The sequence below is a fragment of the Nanorana parkeri genome, unplaced genomic scaffold (genome assembly GCF_000935625.1).
Source record: "Nanorana parkeri isolate BGI_ZX_2015 unplaced genomic scaffold, ASM93562v1 scaffold2264, whole genome shotgun sequence".
In the NCBI taxonomy this organism is placed as follows: Eukaryota; Metazoa; Chordata; class Amphibia; order Anura; family Dicroglossidae; genus Nanorana; species Nanorana parkeri.
In genome coordinates, this window is record NW_017308532.1 from 139,361 (window position 1) to 159,478 (window position 20,118).

Genomic DNA, 20,118 nt, shown 5'->3' on the forward strand with positions numbered 1-20,118 from the left:
TAGGACACATTATAGGACATTATAGGACATTATAGGACATTATAGGACACATTATAGGACATTGTAGGACATTATAGGACACATTATAGGACATTATAGGACATTATAGGACACATTATAGGACATTGTAGGACATTATAGGACACATTATAGGACACATTATAGGACACATTATAGGACACATTATAGGACACATTATAGGACATTATAGGACACATTATAGGACACATTATAGGACACATTATAGGACACATTATAGGACATTATAGGACTTTGTAGGACATTATAGGACACTTTGTAGGACATTATAGGACACATTATAGGACACATTATAGGACACATTATAGGACTTTGTAGGCCACATTATAGAACATTATAGGACACATTATAGGACTTTGTAGGACACATTATAGGACTTTGTAGGCCACATTATAGGACATTATAGGACAGCAATTGTAGCACCAGGATATATGACACCCTGACCATATTAGAAATTACTGTATGATACGCAGAGGCTCCACATGCATGTTGGGGATGTTTTCAATTGTTGCTATAGGGAGGGGGGCTTATGTCATGATTGCGATATTATGAAAAGAATAGAACAATGGATAAGCGCACAACTACTTGATGGTCAATCTGTGGAGAAAATGTGAACTGGGACGTTCGGTGTGCAAGCTCCTTATACCAGGGAGAGGGACCCTCTACATCAATACACAATAATACACAAACAAGCTTTAGGAGCGCTACTACCCTGGAAATACTGATAGCTGGTTATATGTGAAACGGACAAAATGGACTCACGGTTAGACGACAGCTGGTGTGTCAAAATATTTTGAGTTAATTATGGAATAATATAAAACTGGAATCATTTTTCATATATGTGTGGTGAGACTTCTGTGGGTTTGAGTAACACTGGTGTTGGAGGTCTGAATATTTTTCTCCTATGTGAGTCTTCTTATGGCAGTTTTCCTTTGGGAGTCTTCCCATGGTAGCTCTCCTTTAGAAGTCTTCCTATGGTAGATCTCCTATGGGAGTCCTCCTATGGCATGTCCCCTATTGGAGTCCTCCTACAGCAGCTCTCCTGTGGGAGTCCTCCATTGGCAATTCTCTGATGGGAGTCCTCCATTGGCAACTCTCTGATGGGAGTCCTCCTAAGGCAGCTTTCATATGGGAGTCCACTTATGGCAGATCTCCAATGGGAGTCCACTTATGGCAGCTCTCCTATAGAACTCCTATAGTAGCTTTCCTATATGGGCCCTCCTATGGGGATCTTCTTATGGCAGATCTCCTATGGGAGTCCGTCTATGATATCTCTCCTATACGAGTCCTTCTATGGGAGTCAATAATGGCAGATCTCCTATGGGAGTCGACTTATGGCAGCTCTACTATAGGAGTCTTCCTATGGCATGTCCCCTAGTCGAGTCCTGATACAGCAGCTCTCCTATGGAAGTTCTCCAATGGCAGCCCACATATGGGAGTGTTAGGATCCAGAGCGCCTCCAGGTGGCGCTGGAGCTAAGCCCTGCAGTTTCCGTACTCACCTGCGGGGGTCTCCAGGCAGCCAGGAACTGCTAGGTACCAGACCTCCACTGGGTGGTGCTGGAAACTGCAACTCCAGTGCTCACCTGCGGGTGTCTCCCAGCTGCCACCAATCCACCACCTGGTGCTCCTTGGGAGGTTACTTAAGCCCTCCCTGCAGTAAGGTCTGGGGCTCAGTATTGTTTCCAGTTAAGCCTGAGTCCCCAGTCCTGTAACCTGCTGCTGTTCCCGAGTCCTGTATCCTGTGTATGTTCCCTGCTTGTTGTCCAGAACCGTGACCTGTTTATGTTCCTGAGTCCTGTTAGCTCCTTGTACCCTGACCTTTCGTCCCTTGGTTCCCCTGGTGTTTTGCTTTGCTCCCTGGGTGTGCTTGCCTGTTTCTTCTTGCATGTGGTGTTGTTTAGATGTAGCTGGTTGCTAAGACTTGTTCTGTTTGTATTATTCTGGTTGGCATATTAAAACTGTATATCATATATTCTGCCTTGTCCTGTGGGGTCACGTGTTTGGTCTGCCTGTGTGGGTACCTGCGCAGGTGTGTGGTCACCTGTGCCGGTATCCCTGACAGGGAGTCCTCCTTTGGCAAATCTCCTATGAGAGTACTCCTATGGTAGCTCTCCTATAGGAGTCCTCCTATGGCATATCTCCTATGGGAGTCATCTTATGGCAGCCTTCCTATGCAAGTTTAGCCTGCGATACAGTGCTTTCCAGCAGCAACCACTCTGGAATGCACTGTAATTGGTGCGAACAAGCCCTAAGGCTCCACAGGAGCGGTTGCCCGAGCATATTCGGCCGTATGAATATGCGCAGAGCCATTCTAAATATAACAATATAACACAACGCCTCAATTTTAAGCCCCATGACCAGATGACTGCAGATGTTTCCCTACCTCTGTCCCCTCCTCGATGTCCCCCCGTCCAATGCCGCATCACGTTCTTCCCTCCATACCATGTGCTCACTCTTCTCACTGACCAATCCAGAGAAGGCAGCAGGAGTCTGACACCAACCATTCGGCTGTCTCCACTTACAATGTCCAGAGTTGCGGAGACTGAGTGTTACGGCCCGTCGGCCCGTCCCTTCCACTTCCCACTTGGACAAAAGTATAGTGTGCGCGCCTATGGTGGGACCCGGGAGGATTGTAAGCCCTGCTCCTGACCCGACCCCCCTCCGTCGCAGGCCCCATATCACCCGCATGGGTCGCTATGGCGGTAGTTCCGTCACTGCCCTACTACATAACATCTGTGAGAGAGACACTGAGTGACCGCACTGTTTACTTGTGATTGTTCTGAAATTTAAATGAATCCATTGTTGTAAATTATTTTTCACTCTTTCATGTTTATTGAGCATTAAAACCACTGACCCCATTATACATACACTGACCCCTGTAATCTTCTAGGAAACTTTTCTCACACCGACCCCAACTGAGAGTGTTTGTAATAATTTATAATGGAATATATCTATGGGGGGGAGGGGAGAGCATTTCATCACATCAGAGTGATACCAAAACCTAACCTCCCAGGGACACCCAGAATTAAAAGGAAGGCGGAGCTTAATATCTCTGTAAAGGATCTCGTTACCCCAGCTGGGCATATCCTCTAAGGTCACAGCTTCCTCTCGCTATCAAGCCAGTCCACAGTCTTCCATCACCTCCTGATCCCAGTTATTATAGCCTTTACACCCAGCAATTAGCCCGAATGCGTGATGTAGGGTTGTGCAGTTCATCCCTGGAACCAGTCATGGTGTGGTTTAGGGTAGAGAAGAACTAGCTTTATTGAGACCCGGCACAGCACTGGTACAGTTCTGGAGGGGTAAAAAAAATAATACAATCAAAACATTCAATAATAAAAGCAAACATCCCTCCCCAGTGCCTGGAAGTCCGGAGCCCTATCAACTGTCTTCCCTTTAAGCCTTGATGGTTCGAATAGCCAAACTATGTACCCAGAATGAGGTGAGTACAAATAAGACACAAACAATAACAAGTATAATGAGATGACCTGTTTCCTGAGTGTCCGTGGTATGTTTATTGACTCAGATACACCTAGTGCAGTGGTGGCGAACCTATGGCATGCGGGGCCCTCTCTGCTGGCACGGGAGCCCATGTTCAGGGACCACAAATGGAAATAGATCCGACCAACCCGGATCGCCTCAGTACGCGATCTGGGTCAGTCACAATCAGGCAGCAGTGACCTCTAAACAGGCAGATTAGACGGCCGATTCCTCCTCGCTAGGCCCCCGGGAGGCCCCCACGAGCGGCCGTCTAATCTGCCTGTTTAGAGGTCACTGCTGCCTGATTGTGACCGGCCCGACTACAGAGGCGATCCGAGACGTTCGGATCCCCCGGGAGAGCCGCACAGCCTTACCCCCTCCCCTCCTGAGAGCAAAACAACCTTCCCCTCCCCCCTGGGAGCCGCACAGCCCCCCCATCCTGAGAGCCATACAAGCCCTCCCCCCGGGAGCTGCACAGCCCCCCCAGCCATGCAGCCCCCCTGCCTGAGAGCCGCACAGCCCTCCCATGAGAGATGCATGGATGAGAGACCCCAGGGATGCAGCCCACCTCCCTGCAAAACAGGTAAGCAGGAGAGGGGCAATGTTTTATTTATTCATTTTTATTAGTATTTCTGTGTGTGTGTGTAATGTGTGTGTGTTTCATTAAGTGTGTATGTGTTTTATTAAGTGTATAAATGTTTGTATATGAGTGTTTCCCTATTTTGCCTAAGGCCCCATTCACACTGCGCGATATCGCGAGAAGTCGCCAGCCAATGTTATTCAATGGAGCTGTTGTAATGTACAGCTCCATGTCGCTGTCGCTTCAGCAGGACCCTTTTTCTCCCGCTGATGTCACGTAATTTTTCTATTTTTGAATGCAGCCCGACGGTGAAGGTCGCACGATCGTCGCTGGAAAGTCGCCCCGAACAGTCGCGCTATCCCGGCCGCGCGGATCCCCTTGTAAGGTATGTCGCTTGGTGTGAATGGGGCCTAAGGCAGTGATGTTGAACGTTTCTTACACCCGAGCGCCCCGAACTGCAATACAATACTAAACTTTTTTTCAGCGCTGGCACTTTGAGGTAAATAAATTGATTTTGCGTCGCAGTTTGGGCACTCGGGTTGAAAAAGGTTCGCCATCACTGACCTAGTGTCAGAGTTATGTTACTCCCATGATTAACACAATCACACAAATGGACAACCAGACTTTAACAATGTAAATAGGAGTCCAGGTCCAGAGTTATCCCCTTGTGTGCTGCTGCATTACCAATGGTCACCGTCAGTTCAGAACTGGGTGATAGGGTTTGTGAAACATGGATTCTGGCTGCTCAGATGGCCTCCTATAACAAGCTCCATAGTCCACACAGTCTTTAGTAATTGGGGGAACGTGCCACCCCATACCAGGGGGGAGAGGTAGTCCCAATGGCTCTCTTGTACCCACCTCCCTATAACAGAACCCCTTTCTAGGCCAAAATTCATAATCAGTGGGGAGGAGGCCGGTCTTTGGTCCCCTCCAGGTGCCCAGGACACGGAGGCTTCAGCGACAATCTCCATTTCTGAACTAAAGACAGAATTATACAACAAATAAAGGATACAAATAAAATCCCAGACGCATGGCCTCCTTCCCTGTACACCTTGCATAGTACATATGATTTCCACCAATGGAACAGATGTCCATACACCCGGTGGGAAGGGATCGGGAACTGTAGATGTTTATGTCAATTTTATTTCAGATTACAATGTTATAATCCGATTTGTTATATATTTCTTTATTTTGTTGTGTAAAATGTTTATAGTAAAATACACATTTAATAAAGTATTCTTCCATGACTCTGTGTTTGCAGAGCACGCTGAGATCTCAGATAGGATGGCCGGGCCTTACCTGACTCTTAGACTGACTGTACTGAACATGCCGGATCATATGAGCGAGGAGTCTGTCCTTCCTCTGACATTTTCCTGTTCCTTTAAGGGGGGTTGGGCTTCCTCCTGACAAACCTGCACCCAATTTGATATCTTCTGCCCCATGTGCTCCAAGATGGAGACTCTCATAGGTTAGAGTTAGGACCGCACTATAAGAGGTGCCTTGGCGCGGCTGTGCGCCTTTCACATTTTCTGCAGAAGACGCGTATATAAACCTCTGTTATTAACCTGAGACAGGTGAGACAAGTTTTTTTACATGATGGCTGGTGAGTGTGCCAGAAAAACTTTTTGCTGTTTTACTGGCACAGAGAGTAGACACAGTGACTGGCACAGAGAGTAGACACAGTGACTGGTCACAGGGAGTAGACACAGTGACTGGTACAGAGAGTAGACACAGTGACTGGTACAGAGAGTAGACACAGTGACTGGTCACAGGGAGTAGACACAGTGACTGGTACAGAGAGTAGACACAGTGACTGGTCACAGGGAGTGGGTGCAACTGCTGCAAATAATAAATGTATCTGTTTGCCATTAAAAAGCTGCATTATTATTATTATTATTATTATTGTACATGGAGTAAAAACTGATTCCACCTGAGACTGGCACAGCGTGGGGCGGAATCCTCGGGTGGTCTGTGGATGTTGCAGAGCTCTGACAAGCACAGGGCCTCTTATTGGGAGGTTCCGTCACTGGAACACACAGCTGTGTACAGGGCACATCCGCTGTATATCACTTTCATATACCGGGGATTACTTCCCTATACAATCTCACTTCTCAGCAGACACCAAACATGGGGGATGCCATCACCTACTCCGAAATGAATTTCACCAAAAAACACAATTCAAGAATCTTATCAGGTAATAAGAGAATCCTGGGGGTCAAATCATGGGGGAGGGGATCCTAGGGGTAGCAAATCCTGGGAAGAGGCAAATTCTATACAAGGATCCATCTGCTCTGTGTCTCTACATTGATTACATGCACAGGGTCAATCTGCTCATTGTTGATTATTGGAGGATGGGGTATGATATGGTCTCCAGAGCCGTCTATAGACTGCGGATGGAAATGGAATATTTGTTCATCATTTGGAGGTTTATACAAATCCTTCACAGATCAGTCTGGTTAGAAGTATACAAATACTATTGTCTGCTCTCTCTCTCTCATGTCAATGGGTTTTGTTGTTACATTGAGATTTATGCAGATGAGATATCAGCCTCCTGCCCCTCAATGGGAGAGAGCCTGACAAATAATAATAGAGGAGATAACACAGCAACGTCTTTTTGCCTTTTGTTGGTGAGAAGATTTTATGTTACAGACGGGCTGAGATACATTGTAACACGTTCTGCTGCGTAACATTCAGTAGGATTGTACCTCAGATCTGCAATCTATAAATCACACAAAACATACAGTACACACTCCAAAATGTTTTTACATTTGGATTTCTTTTTTTAGGATCCCCCCAGTCTCCCTAGCTCAGGGGGGCCCATTAGGTAGATGGTGATCTAGCAGTAGCTCCCAAAGCGGATGCTGGTAGATCAGGAAGGGGGGGAACGGCGGCCCCTTTATTTAGCTGTGCACATATGATTACCTATTAGCCTGCGTCTGCTGAGCCGAGCTCCCTGACACCTTTCTGGTGGATACTGGGGGTTGTAGTGCTCTGTATTACATCAAAGAATATTAATTTACACAGAAAAATACAGCAAGGTGAGCCAGGAGAGAGAGAGAGAGAGAGAGAGCGGGGAGAGACAGCCAGGAGAGAGAGGAAAAACAGCCAAGGTAGGGAGAGCAAGGAGAGACAGCCAGGAAAGAGAGAGCAAGGAGACAACAAGGGAAAAAAACGAGGAGAGAGAGCCAGGAGAGCGAGGAGACACAGCCAGGAGAAAGAGCAAGGAGACAGCAAGGGAAAAAAACGAGGAGAGACAGCCAGGAGAGAGAAAGAGCGAGGGAGTTTTTTTTCATTGGTAGATCTCATGTAGCTCGTCATTTGAAAAGTAGATCTTAACACAAAAATTGTGGGCACCCCTGCCCTACCTTACGAGAACTGGAGCGGATCCTCAGCCTGGGGTCCAGTGTGGGCTGCTGTGCTGTGATGGAGCTCCATCCATATGTACATTGTTTGTACAGCTCAATTGTGTGCCCTGTAGAGGTCCCGGGAGCCAGAATGTGATGTCACTCCGGTCCAGGCCCCTCTACAAAGCTGTAAGCAATGCACATATGGTCACAACCATACCCCCAGCCAACCCCACTTCAATCTGACACTTGGTGCCGGGCAGCATATTTTGAATGGCTGCTCGGCATGAGAACTGACAGTGCTGCCCTAGGGGGAGAATGAGGATCCTCTCACCTAGCACAGTGGAAGGCACGAGGTGACCCACTGAACATGGGTGTTGTGACCCACCAGTTGAGAACCACGGCTATAAAATATTGTAAAGCTAAAAGAGACATTTAGGTCCCATTCACACTACTGCTGTGACAAAGCATGTTACATACATGGGTGCAATGCACTGCCACTTGTTCTAAACCCCCCGCCAGGTGCACTTTGCTGAAGGACCTACCTTGCCACTCAACTCAACTCAATTAGTATATTAGTGTCCTTGGCAGCCCACTGAGACGGAGGGTGTCTGGGATCTCAGTGCTTTGTCTTCAAGTTTGAAGAGGGATTTCTACACAATGACTATAGCCACAGTGGTCAGTGGGGGCTTATAGTAAAGTGCTTTTACTGTTTGTACAAAATATGCAAATGCATAGTCAGGGCACAGGTTTACTTTATCTATTATATAGAAACAAAATGGCATACCAGACCATTATCGTAGATAGGGGTCTGGTATGGATTTTTAAGTTAGACCCCAAGCAAAAGAAATATCATGGGGTCTCCCCCAAAATCCATACCAGACCCTTATGAAGACAAATGAAAGGGGGGCAGCAAGTGTGCATCCCCCCTCCATAGTAAGATCCATAGTAAGCCACATGCCTGCATTAATGATTAATGGGGAGGTAGATGGAAAGGGAAAAAACACAAAGACACCTTAGAAATTTTTTTAATCCAAACAAAAGCCAAAAGTGTTCCATGATGTAAAACCAACACCAGCCACCCAGCAATGTAGACCCATTGTTAGTCACAATGAACAGCTTCTCAGTTGGCTGATGAAATTCTCGCCGAGGATGTTGGCTGACATCATTGACCACATATAGTCATAACCATAGTTGGCCAATAACATTTCCAGGATTCTACCATTCAATGGTGGTAGTAATGCTGCCACTACATGGATGACTGCAAGAGCAGCTGTAGCTTTGGAGGGCCGTCAGACGAACCAAATCTGGCCTTTTGCCCATTTGGCTATGAACAGCTCTGCTTTGGTTAGACCTCAAGCTTGGCCTGAAGTTCATCTCTACTGTAAAATGTTCTCTTATCTGAGCTTGCTTGGGACCTTACAGGCGTAGTATGGTCCTATGTGAAGCTTGCTACATGTGTGATGGGATTTCGCATGGAGAAAGATGGCCATACAATGAAACCGTTCACACTCAGACCTTAACAAGAGAAAGAGCTTACATTGTAAACTGGCAGAGCCCCCGGAACCCTCAAGCACCCAACCTGCTCCAAAGACTCTGAAGGTGAGGATGGATCTGCTGCCTGACACTCTCATTACTGAACTCTCCAGTGATTGAGGTAAGATAGCTGAGCAGAGCCGAGGACACACAGCACAGAGTAAAAATGGTATATGACGGTCTTGGTTAAAGGAGAACTATGAGGTGAATGATTTTTACTCACCTCATAGTTCTAGCCGACCTGTGACAATGAAACTGTCACACGTCGGCTCAGTAGATCAGGAGGTGAGCGAACACATACCGTCCCCCGCTCATTTCTCGATATCTTTCCCTACAGAGAGCCGTGACTGTCACCCACGGTTCCCTGCAGGGATTCCCCCCTCCCCTGTCCGATCCTCCAGCGCTGACTGGCGGAACGGACGGGGGAGGGGGCGGGTACAGCTGGCTCTGCCTCTAGATAGGCAGAGCCAGCTGTCAATCACGCAGCTGGGTGGATCTCGACAGTAAAGTCGGGATCCGTCCCGGCTGCGGTGTCTCACTATATCGCGAGCTGTAGCCCGCTATATACTGAGCTTTGGGTGACGGGAGGACGCTAGTTTGTGTCCTCCCGTTACCCTAATGGGAAAAAGCGCTAACCCCATAGTTCTCCTTTAAGTAGCAAATTAGTAGAATCAGCCAGCAGTGTATGGCCAGAGGAAGACCAACACCTTGCTCGTGTGCGTGATGGGATTTTACATTGAGAAAGACATTGTGAAAGCATTAAGGCCAAAGTACGATGGCCATATAGTGAGAATACAAGGTCAACAACGAGGAAACGGACATTAGATAAGAATGTTGAAGCAAGGGGTGGAACAGACAGAGGAATGATCTGGAAGCTTCTGACACTAAGAGCGGCTTTTTAAGATCTGTAGATCTAATTAAAGGGGAACTGACATAGAATTAATTAAGACAAATGATTACTGCACAGAGCCCAGAAAAGACCTACATTGCAGTGTGAGCTGGGCTTGGTGACAACAGCTTGACCAACATCACCTCAACAATGAGATCTGAATTCAAATTCTGACAGTACCGTGACACTCTTCAGTGGGTATCTATTCCCTGCTTAAAGGAGAACTATGGGGTCAGTGTTTTTCCCCATAGTTCTCCTCAGGGTCATGGGAGGACATAAACTAGTGTCCTCCCTTGACCCAAAGCTCAGTATATAGGGAGCTGCAGCTCGCAGTATACTGAGACGCCGCAGCCGGGACGGATCCCAACATTACTGTGGAGATCCACTCATCTGCGTGATTGACAGCTGGCTCTGCCTATCTAGAGGCAGAGCCAGCTGTACCCACTCCCTCCCCCGTCCGTTCCGCCAGTCAGCGCTGGAGGATCGGACAGGGGAGGGGGGAATCCCTGCAGGGAGCCGTGAGTGACAGTCACAGCTCTCTGCAGGGACAGGATCGAGAAGTGAGCGAGCACCGGGATGTGTTCGCTCACTTCCCGATCTACTGAGCCGACCTGTGACAGCTTCATTGTCACAGATCGGCTCGAATTATGAGGCTGAGTGAAAATCACTCCCTCATAGTTCTCCTTCAATCAATGCCCCCCTTCCCTTTTACTCTGAGATGATGGTGATCCCCACAGTCACCCCCAATATCTTTATTTCTAGTCTTTTTTCAATCAGAACATGAACATAGTACAAATAGTAAGATGTGTTATAATCAAAGCTTCACAGCTGACAAGTTCTTTCTGCAGAAGCTGATAATCTAATAGACGTGGGAGTCTATGAAATAAGTCCTGTTACCTCATTGGTTGTTACATGGCTGCTAGTCCTGGATAGAGGGGAGCCGGGTGAATGATGGGAAAATGTGAAATGAGTTTCTGCCTTCTCTACCATTCCAGGTTCTGTGCAGAAGGAAGACGTGGTCACCTATGCAGCTGTGAAGAACCAGCCAAGAGAAGAAAAGAAGACGACAAAGTCTAACAAGACCCAACAAGGTGAAGTCTCCATTCGTGTGTTTTTATATGATGCAGGTTCAGTCCCGGAGCCCTCTTGTAGAATAAGTCAGATGCATGAAATATCACATTAACCACTTGAAGTCCGCGGTGTTACGCCCCCTTCCTGTCCAGGCCATTGTTCAGTATTCAGCGCTGCGGTACTTTGACTGACATTTATTCCGTCATGCAGCGCTTTACTGAAACAAATTTTATACCGTTTTTTGGGGACACATCGAGCTTTCTTTTGGTGGAATGTAATCACCACTGGGGGTTTTATTTTTTACTATAAGAAGACAAAAATACTGAATTAGTTTTAAAAAAAAACTGTTTCCCTATATTAAATGATAAAACATTTATTATTACCCAATTTGTGGGTAAAATATAAAAGTCGGGGTCACGTCGGGTAAATAGACACCAAACATGTCAAGCCTTAAGAATGCGTGCGCTCGCCAAACCTCAAAAAACTACAATACCCAAAATTGGCCATAGTCGAGGCTTTAAAAGCTTTTACCGCTCATCAGTTTAGTGTTATCAGTGACTGATGGCCCTACAATTATTGTTCTCACTCTGACGTTCGCGACGATATGTAACATGTGTAGCGCAACTGTCGTTTATTTGTGCATAAATGTGGGGGACTTAAAAATGTTTGGGGATTATTTTTTACTTTTTTATATGTGACTTTTTTTTAAACTCTTTTTATGTTCTTTTACCCTTATTGTTATTGCTATCACATAAAGGATAACAATCCCCCTATATAATAGTGAAGACACACTGACAGGTCCTCTTTATGGAGACATTAGGGGTTTCTAAGACCCCTAATGTCACCTGGGGACCCCAAAAGAAGCTGATGAAGCAGAGATCTACTTCATCAGCTTTTTCTATCTGGCTATAGCAGCCACATGACTGACAGGAGAATGCGGAAGTGATGTATTACACATCACTTCTGCATTCGCAGCACGGAGGGAGATCGGCAAGGAGGAAGATTCTGATCCCCCTCCCATCTTACCTTCTGACACCCTCCCGAGCCAGTCCCGGGCCGCAGATGGGGCAGTGCATCCCGGTATTGAAGGTGAGGGGTCAGGAGGGGGGGGGCGGCGGCGGCACTTGAAGGAAAGAGGGGGTCACGCAGCCAGCACATACACACGATCGGCAGGCTATAGAGGCGCCGATCGCGTGTATGTGAAACAGCCGGTAACGGCTTTTTACATCGGGCGGGTTTTTTCTGCCCGTGCGCACGCTGGGGGGCACGCGCGCGCGAGCAGAAAAAATGTGCCGTCCGTCCGTTTTTTGCAATGTGACCCGCCAATGTGACTGTGCCATCCGTCCGTTTTTTGCAACGGGCAGACGGCAAGCGGTTAATATCAGCAGCTGTTAAAGGGTTATTGAGAGCCGTATTTGTTGTCAGGACCCTCACAACGTGGCAGTTAGAGGAGCTCTGTCCTTTGGTATTTCCCTAACCTTCCCTGGTTAGATACTTCTATGTGGGAATTGGTAGGTGACAGATGATGTCTTACTAATGCTTTGTACTGGGGCAGATTACATCTCTCTCTCTGAACTCTATACCTCATATAACACATGGAAGGGCCGAGACAGATGAGGTCTTACTAATGCCTTGTATAAGGAGGATTATGCCTCTCTCTCTGGAGTATATTCCTCTTATAATACAAGAAAGGATGGCGACAGATGAGGTCTTACTAATGCCTTGTATAGGGAGTATTATGCCTCTGTCTCTGGAGTCTATTCCTCTTATAATACAAGGAAGGATAGAGATAAGCTAGGTCTTACTAATGCTTTGCATAGGGCAGATTACATCTTTTTCTCTGGAGTCTATACTTCTTATAATACAAGGAAGAATGGAGACAGATGAGGTCTTACTAATGCTTTGCATAGGGCAGATTACATCTCTCTCTCTGGAGTGTATACTTCTTTTATACAAATAAAGATTTTGGTGGTTTTAAAAACTGAAGCTTGGCATTGAGTGTTGTTATTAAGTCTATAAACAACCACAGACACTCTGGTTGATATCTCTATTGGTTCCTCACTGTGTTTTGTCATTTCAGTCTCTCCACAGGCAGATGATGTCTCACTGTTGTACGCCTTGGTTAATAAACCCAAGAAAGCAGCAGAGAAGAGCAACAAAAAAGTGGCCAAGACAGAGGAAGGTAGAACTTCCATATGACTGGAAATTGTACAAGTGAATGTGATAATGAGAGCCGGGGGCTGAACACCTCCCACAGCACAACACTCGTCTTCCAAACACTCAGCTTTTGGCTTTGTACAGATTAGGGAAGTATTAGAACCTCCACCAGTGGCATCTTTTAGGAGATTTCCCCTAACTTCCTGTTTAATAGACAATAAAGGAAGTGAGATAATATGCCTACAAAGTGAAGGAAGTTCTCTTTTAGACAGTTGGCACTGGAACAGATATCCCTATTGGAAGAGTTCTCCTCTATTTCTGTTCTGGAGACAACTGGAAGATGTTGGTTTTCCCATCATTCTGTTGCCATTTTTTGTTCCAGAGAGTGAATACTCCTAGCAGGTTTAGCAATAAAAACCTAACCCTCCCTCCCCCCTCCCATCCAAAAGTGATAGAAAAATATTATGTCATTGTTCTAGATAAATGAAAGCCAGGAGATCAAAATCCTAGTTGCCTGACTATCGAGCTGACCCTCTGGATTCAATACCCGTCTGCTTGTTCAATAAACCAAAAAGTACTAAAACCAGAGGGTCAGCCAAGTAAGTCAAAGTTCAGCAATGGCAGCTGACATCAGGCTCCACCCCAGAGGAGCTCACAGTAGGTGCAGACTGCTTCTCTTTGATATGCTGCACCTGTATTTATATCCCAGGGATCTTGTTCTATCTAAACACTCCAATAACATCCTGCTTGATATTCTGAGTACAAATCCAGTAATACATTTTACATCATAAAATATTTGGATATTGTCCTCCTTTCCTCTGTTGTGTTCCTCTTACGCGGTCAGTGATATCGCAGCACAGGATAACACTACCGGTGGCTCTGAAGGGGTGATCTACAGTAAAAGAACTAAGGGGTCTCCCTGTATTTCCTCTGTAATAAACCTCTTGAGTAGTAGGGTCGCAAAATTACTCATTCACTCCCTTGTTTTCTCTTGCCTTGACTATTGCAACTCCCTCCTCATTGACCGACCTCTACACAGGCTCCTCCCCCCTTCAGTCTATCATGAATGCAGCTGCTAGACTCATCCTCCTGACCAACCGCTCAGTGTCTGCAACCCCCCTCTGCCGATCCAAGTCTGTAGAAGTTACTAGTCCTTGTCTTCAGTAATGACCACTGGACCTGCTGCTATCAGGCTCCAGGGTCATCCCATGGCTACTCCAAGGCTTCAGGCCTAGCCATCTGAGACAATCCATGGCAGCCTCCCTACAGGCTGGGCGAGGGGGAGGAAGAGAGGAGCTCACATAGTCCACCCCAAGTACTGTATTTATCTCCTCCCCTAGCATGCACCACTGGCCATCTTCTAACAGTAAATGGCTGGAGAGGGATATCCACTCAGCAATCCCTCATTAGTTGCTCTGTTCTGTGACCAAGGTACACCCTGCAGTACACCTAGCAGCAAATGACAGATGGTTTAGGGGAAAACAAATGAACCCAGACTACAAATCAGCATCAGACCCCATACAATCTGATAATTACTAAATTTAATAGCACTCTGTCCAGTAGGGTGTTACACCTCTATAGAGGTGCTTACTATGGATTCAAATTACACAGGGGTGGCAGTGTGTGAGGACTTTGTCCTAGGTGCAAAGCACCTCCTATTAAAGCGGTGCAAATTACAACACGAAAGGTTTAAAAGGATGTTTATGGGTACCAGCAAGAGCAGGCAGCTCAATATAAGTGTGTGACGTACTATTCCGTATAGGGGATTTATATGTTCCGTTTTATCCCAGTCTCTCCAAAGGAAGAAGATAAAGGATTCATGTACACCGCTATCAATAAACTCAACAAGTCAGCTCAGAAGGACAACAAGACCCAGCAAGGTAGAATTCATATCCATTTACATTGTGGTTTACACACAGCCCATTCACATCAATATCTGCCCTGAAGGAGCTTACAATCCAAGGTCCATATCTCACATGCATACTTACCCACACTGGGGCCAATTTACCTTGAGGAAGGGACCCTGAGTGGCCCGATATGTTGGCTTTTTATGACAAAGTGTGACGATGACTTGCTGATGGTTATCTGATCTTCACTTTGGAGTTTCACACGGCGCCATCCGTGTCATTACTACGAGCACCACCATCTTGCAAGGTCATAGTTCTGTATGGAGTGCGGGTGACTCGCGACACTTCTGCATGGGCCTGACTATTCTCTTTCTTGTTGTCTGCCAAGACCTCTGCCTAAACCTGATTAATCCCTTGCCTGCTGAATGCTGCCTATCTCGACCCCTGCCTGGACCTGACTACTCTTTTGCTTGCCAATACGTCAGCCTGGGCCTGATTACTCTCTTGTCTGCAGCCTTCGGAATAGTCTCGGCATTGTAGTCTTTCTATTCCTGCTAACCCCCGATGATCATGACCTGGTACCAGTTCACAGCAAAGCAAACTGAGGCCACTAGTGTTCTTGGCCCATCTCCACTATCAGGAGCTCTGGTGAAGAACAGCTGTTACTTAGAGTTCTTTTAAACTGACCATTTGACTGTGGACTCTGAGATGTAAGAAGAACCTCCGGAGGAAATCCACAGAATACACGCACAGAACATATAAACTCCTGAAGGTGCCATGAGGAAAATAAAGGTCAGGAATATATTACTGCAAAGTGACCAGGCCTACCACTGAATCAGTGCCCAGAGTTCCCCCTTATATCAACATTCCCCTTTACATCAGAGTCCTTAGGACTGACTAGTGCCTATGTCAGCTATTTGCTGCTGTCTGTGTCACTCATTGGTGAGATTTATTGTCAGGAAGCAAAACCAAAATATTTTTTAGTAGAGTGGGGAGATTTGGAACTTCACATATCAGACCAGAGAGGCATTCCTCCACACAAGGAGACAACGGACATATCAGACCAGAGAGACATCCCCCCACACACACACACACGGTGACAACAGACATATCAGACCAGAGAGGCATTCCTCCACACAAGGAGACAACGGGCATATCAGACCAGAGAGACATTCCCCCACACAAGGTGACAACAGACATATCAGACCAGAGATACATTCCTCCACACAAGGTGACAACGGACATATCAGGCCAGAGAGACATTCCCCCACACAAGGTGACAACGGACATGTCAGAGCAGAGAGACATCCCCCCACACAAGGTGACAATGGATGTGTTACACCTTATTAGTAGACTTTGATGTTTTCCCTTCCAGGCAGAAGACACGCGATTCTCCTGGTCTGTGCGCTTATCGTCATCTGTGTGAGTCTCCTGATAACCGCCATCTCTCTGGGTGCCACATGTAAGTAGAGATGATGTGTCCGTGTATGAGGAGCAGTAGAATGCTGGGTGAGGGTAGCTGGGATGTGGTGCCCGTCTGTCTTTTGTGTCTCATTTGTAGGTTCAGTATGGAGATGATTTGGATTATGTCTTTGCTTTAATTTCCAGGCGGAAAAGACAAAAATTCGACCAATGACCCACATCAATCAAATACTTCACTCGGTGTGTATCTAATGTATTTACAAAAAAGTAAGATATTACCTTGTAGAAGTAATCGGCTTTAAAGGAGAACTATGGGGTCAGTGTTTTTCCCCATAGTTCTCTTTAGGGTCACAGGAGAACACAAACTAGCCTTCTCCCATGACCCAAAGCTCAGTATATAGCGGGCTATTGCCTGCAATATACTGAGATGCCGCAGCCGGGACGGATCCCAACATTACTTTGGAGATCCGCCCAGCTGCATGATTGACAGCTGGCTCTGCCTATCTAGAGGCAGAGCCAGCTGTACCCTCCTACATCCGTTCCGCCAGTCTGCACTGGAGGACCACCATTTGTATCACGTACAAGCTGGAGACTGGTTGGATGTGGAGGCTCCCCTTGCACCTTGCGTCCCCCAAACTCTGAGGATGAGAACAGAGCCTGAGAAACAGCAAGTGAAGCGGGTGCCAGTGGATGGGGTGACACCAAGGACAGAAGGCAGGCGGCAATCAGGAGCAGTAAAAAAATTCAATCCGGGTCAAGATACAGGAGCAGCAAACAGGATCACAGGGAACAGCTGAAAGACCATCCAGCAGCTAAGCCCAGGCTGTGCTTGCTTTAAATAGGAAGATCAATTGAGAGGTACAGCATCACTTCCTGTGCGCCAGATTAGCACGTCTGTGCGCCAGATTAGCGCACTTGTGCGCGTACGTCCTGATGCGCATGCATGCGCGCAAGTGCCCGTTTTCCTATGGTATGAAAGATGGGACCACGCACATGCACAGTAGACCTGGATACCTTACAAGTAGTCAATGCTTTCCACATATGTTCCAAAAGAAGTTATGGTACAATTTAATGTCATGAATTCACCAATCAGAACAGAGAACACTTTACTGTGTCATAAAAACAAGAAAGACCCAATAGGAATACCTTGTATAACACACCACCTAGACTAGGGGAAATGACAATGTAACTTCTCAATATACATAGTTTGTAACATTACATATACAATTTACCAATACAATGCAGTCATTGTTACAGGCGGGGCTTAAACATTTCAGCAGCCAATCTCTGAAGATGGGGAGGGGCTAGTGGAGCTTTGCGGCTACATATAGCTTTTAGTAGGGAAGGTCCATTCAATGGCAGGTGGTGGGCAGGCAAAGGCAAGTGGTGGTTAATCTGCATCTGATGACAATAAGCAGAAGGGGTTAAGTACCATAGAATGAGCTATATGGTTTTCAGTAAGGTTACCCTGCATTAAATAATGATAGTTTTGCTTATTTAAAGTAAGTATTGGTGCGCTACCCCAGGGTCAATGACATCAGAAAGGGAAACCAAAACTTGCCACTGCTATGAGATACAAAAGGTTTTCATTTTGAAATCACAAATAAAAAACATGGAGGACTGACACCCCGAAAATATTTCACACACCACCAAAGCATCACTCTATTAAACCTGCATATAGAGGGCCCATAAAGACCAAATAAACCTTTTATCTACGGCCGGGGACCAAGTGCTCAAATACTCATATTACAGTTCTATACACAATGCATACGTAAAATGGGGTGACGTTTACCAAATCGTTACAACCTGAACTCACAAATAATGATACGCAAAGAGCAACCGACAGGGAGGGAAGAGAAGGGAAATGTGATCTATACAAGACTCTGTTCCCGTTTGCTGTTCCTTGTGACTGTAGTTGTGTTTTTGTTCTATTTGAGTTTTGTCGTTTCACTGCTTGTGCTAGCTTGTGGGTCTTGGTGGGGTTTGTAGTTTCCTGTTTGCTGTGTAACAATAAACTGTGTGCATAACCTCATCCAGTGTGGTCACACTAATTTGGTCTGCCTGCGTGGGTACCTGCATGCGGTGTGGGGACACCTGTGCCCGGGACCCTGACAATTATGCTGAACATTATATGTTCAGACTGTCCCGCCCTCTCTCTGTCATTATTGAAGGTCTCTATTACTCCATATTACAGGACGGCCTCCTAGATGTCCGGATCTCTGGATCACCATCAATGACACATGTTATCTCTTCTCTGAGATCCAGAAGTCCCGTACAGAAAGTGCTAAAGACTGTGAGGAACGCGGCTCCAGCTTGGCCACTGTGAAGGAGGAAACCATACGGGTCAGTGTCGGGGTCACAGGGTGTGGGGTGGGGAGGAGAGCAGTTGGTGGGACATATATCGGGCTCCTGTAGAGGAATCACTCTGCCACTTAAATTGAAGGTCCTAAGCCTGTTCTGCAGGGGGACCCGATCCATCAATGTGACGAGTGTCAGAATTCCACTCTATGGTGGAGCTACAAACTGACACAGGACAGACAGAGGAGGATGTGATGAGATGAGACTTCTCCATGACATGAATTTCTAAGCCCTGCACTCCATGTTTATATAATATATTCCATATGTCCAGAAACCTCAAGAGACACGGCTGCACTCTGGAGCGAGTGTGGCGTGAAACTGGGTCTCTGCAAGACTTCACCCTGTACAAAGCTGGCCTCCTAAAATATAACTCCTCCCTCCTAAAATATAACTCCTCCCTCCTAAAATATAACTCCTCCCTCCATGCTGCCAAACAGACTTATTTCGTCTCTCTCATTATCACACTCTCATCCAGACCTCGTCAACTGTTTTCTACTTTTAACTCTTTACTATGTCCCCCGCCCCTCCCCCCCACCACCCGCTAACTCACTCACTGCCCAGGACATTGCCATTCATTTCAAAAACAAAATACATGCAATCCGAGGCGAAATGGCCGCTGTGCAGTCACCTTCCCCTATCCTACGCTCTCTGACTCACATCTTTAATCTTTCCCTCTCTACTGGAATCTTTCCATCCCCTCTGAAACATGCCCTGGTCACCCCAATACCCAAAAACCTTCACTGGACCCTACGGACCTCAACAATCTCAGACCAATCTCCTTACACCCATTCACCTCCAAACTCCTTCAATGCCTCGTCTACAATCGCCTGAGCCGCCACCTCGCTGATAACAATCTCATTGATCCCTTACAGTCCGGCTTTCGCCCCCCAACACTCCACTGACTCCGCCCTCCTAAAAAATCCGAGGTGAAATGGCCACTGTGCAGTCACCTTCCCCTATCCATGTGCCCTGTTCCCTCACCACTACTTTGTTCACCTTCTTACTCTATCCTACGCTCTCTGACTCACATCTTTAATCTTTCCCTCTCTACTAAAACATGCCCTGGTCACCCCAATACCCAAAAAACCTTCACTGGACCCTACGGACCTCAACAATCTCAGACCAATCTCCTTACTCCCATTCACCTCCAAACTCCTTCAATGCCTCGCCTACAATTGCCTGAGCCGCCACCTCGCTGATAACAATCTCATTGATCCCTTACAGTCCGGCTTTCGCCCCCCAACACTCCACTGACTCCGCCCTCCTAAAACTCACTAATGACTTACTAACTGCTAAAAACAATGGCCACTACTCCTTACTCTGACCACCCGCTACTCCTTACTCTGACCACCCGCTACTCCTTACTCTGACCACCCGCTACTCCTTACTCTGA

General features: G+C 46.7%; 1 protein-coding gene across 1 annotated transcript in view; it reads left to right on the plus strand.

Moving 5' to 3' along the window:
- The first annotated feature begins 6,228 nt into the window (after window positions 1-6,228).
- Window positions 6,229-20,118, plus strand: part of LOC108801248 (C-type lectin domain family 2 member D-like) — a 20,669-nt gene continuing 6,779 nt past the window's right edge. Inside the window, exons 1-7 of the mRNA XM_018573183.1 lie at window positions 6,229-6,295; window positions 10,866-10,961; window positions 13,022-13,123; window positions 14,889-14,978; window positions 16,321-16,407; window positions 16,554-16,607; window positions 18,562-18,710. Of these exons, the coding sequence (XP_018428685.1) occupies window positions 6,229-6,295; window positions 10,866-10,961; window positions 13,022-13,123; window positions 14,889-14,978; window positions 16,321-16,407; window positions 16,554-16,607; window positions 18,562-18,710 (645 nt within the window). The remainder of the gene's footprint in view (window positions 6,296-10,865; window positions 10,962-13,021; window positions 13,124-14,888; window positions 14,979-16,320; window positions 16,408-16,553; window positions 16,608-18,561; window positions 18,711-20,118) is intronic.